At 71.8% G+C, this 632-nt stretch overlaps 1 protein-coding gene across 2 annotated transcripts in view; it reads left to right on the plus strand.

The window, feature by feature from the left end:
• The first annotated feature begins 55 nt into the window (after positions 1 to 55).
• BAZ1A (bromodomain adjacent to zinc finger domain 1A) overlaps positions 56 to 632 on the plus strand; it is a 70,049-nt gene continuing 69,472 nt past the window's right edge. For both annotated transcript variants that reach the window (XM_014941930.1, XM_014941931.1), the window contains exon 1: positions 56 to 432. In XM_014941930.1, coding sequence (XP_014797416.1) covers positions 320 to 432 — 113 coding nt within the window. In that variant the 5' untranslated portion in view covers positions 56 to 319. The remainder of the gene's footprint in view (positions 433 to 632) is intronic.

Below are 632 nucleotides of genomic sequence, written 5' to 3' on the forward strand. Positions count from 1 at the left end.
GGCCCCATTGTGAGGCAGAGGGAGGCGGAGGCGGGAGGAAGGATCCGCCGCCCGCTCCCCGCGCAGTCCCAGGCAGGCAGCGGCGTGTCAGGCACACAAAAGGCCGCCGCCGCCGCCGGCGCTTTCTCCCGCTCCTCCGCCGGCTCCCCCGGGGGGAGGGACGCGCCGGGCCCGCTCCCTCCTCCCCGGGCCGGGGGGTCTCCGCTGCCCGCGCTCGCTCCTTTCCTCCTTTCCCTGCGTATTTTTAATTTATTTTTTCCCCCCCCTCCTCCCCTCTGGAAGCGGGTCCCGGGGCAGGAAGAGAGCGCGGAGCGGGGCGATGCCGCTGCTGCACCGAAAGCCCTTCGTGAGGGAGAAGCCCCCCGCCGACCTTCGGCCGGACGAGCGCGTTTTCTACTGCAGGGTCACTAACGAGATCTTCAGGGACTACGAGTAAGAGGCGACCCCCCCTGTCTGTGTCCGTGTCCGTCCGTGTGTCTGTCCGTCCTTCCCCCCCTCCCCCGGTCTGTCCTCCGGCAGCGGTTTAACCCCCGAACGGCTGACACCTGGGCGGGCGGGGAGGGGATTCCCCGGCAGCGCCGCGGGGAGCCCTGCCGGGGCGGGGGGGAGTACGGGGGGGCGCGGCTGGCGCC

This window comes from Calidris pugnax, unplaced genomic scaffold (genome assembly GCF_001431845.1).
Source record: "Calidris pugnax isolate Ruff unplaced genomic scaffold, ASM143184v1 scaffold56, whole genome shotgun sequence".
Taxonomy (NCBI): domain Eukaryota; kingdom Metazoa; phylum Chordata; class Aves; order Charadriiformes; family Scolopacidae; genus Calidris; species Calidris pugnax.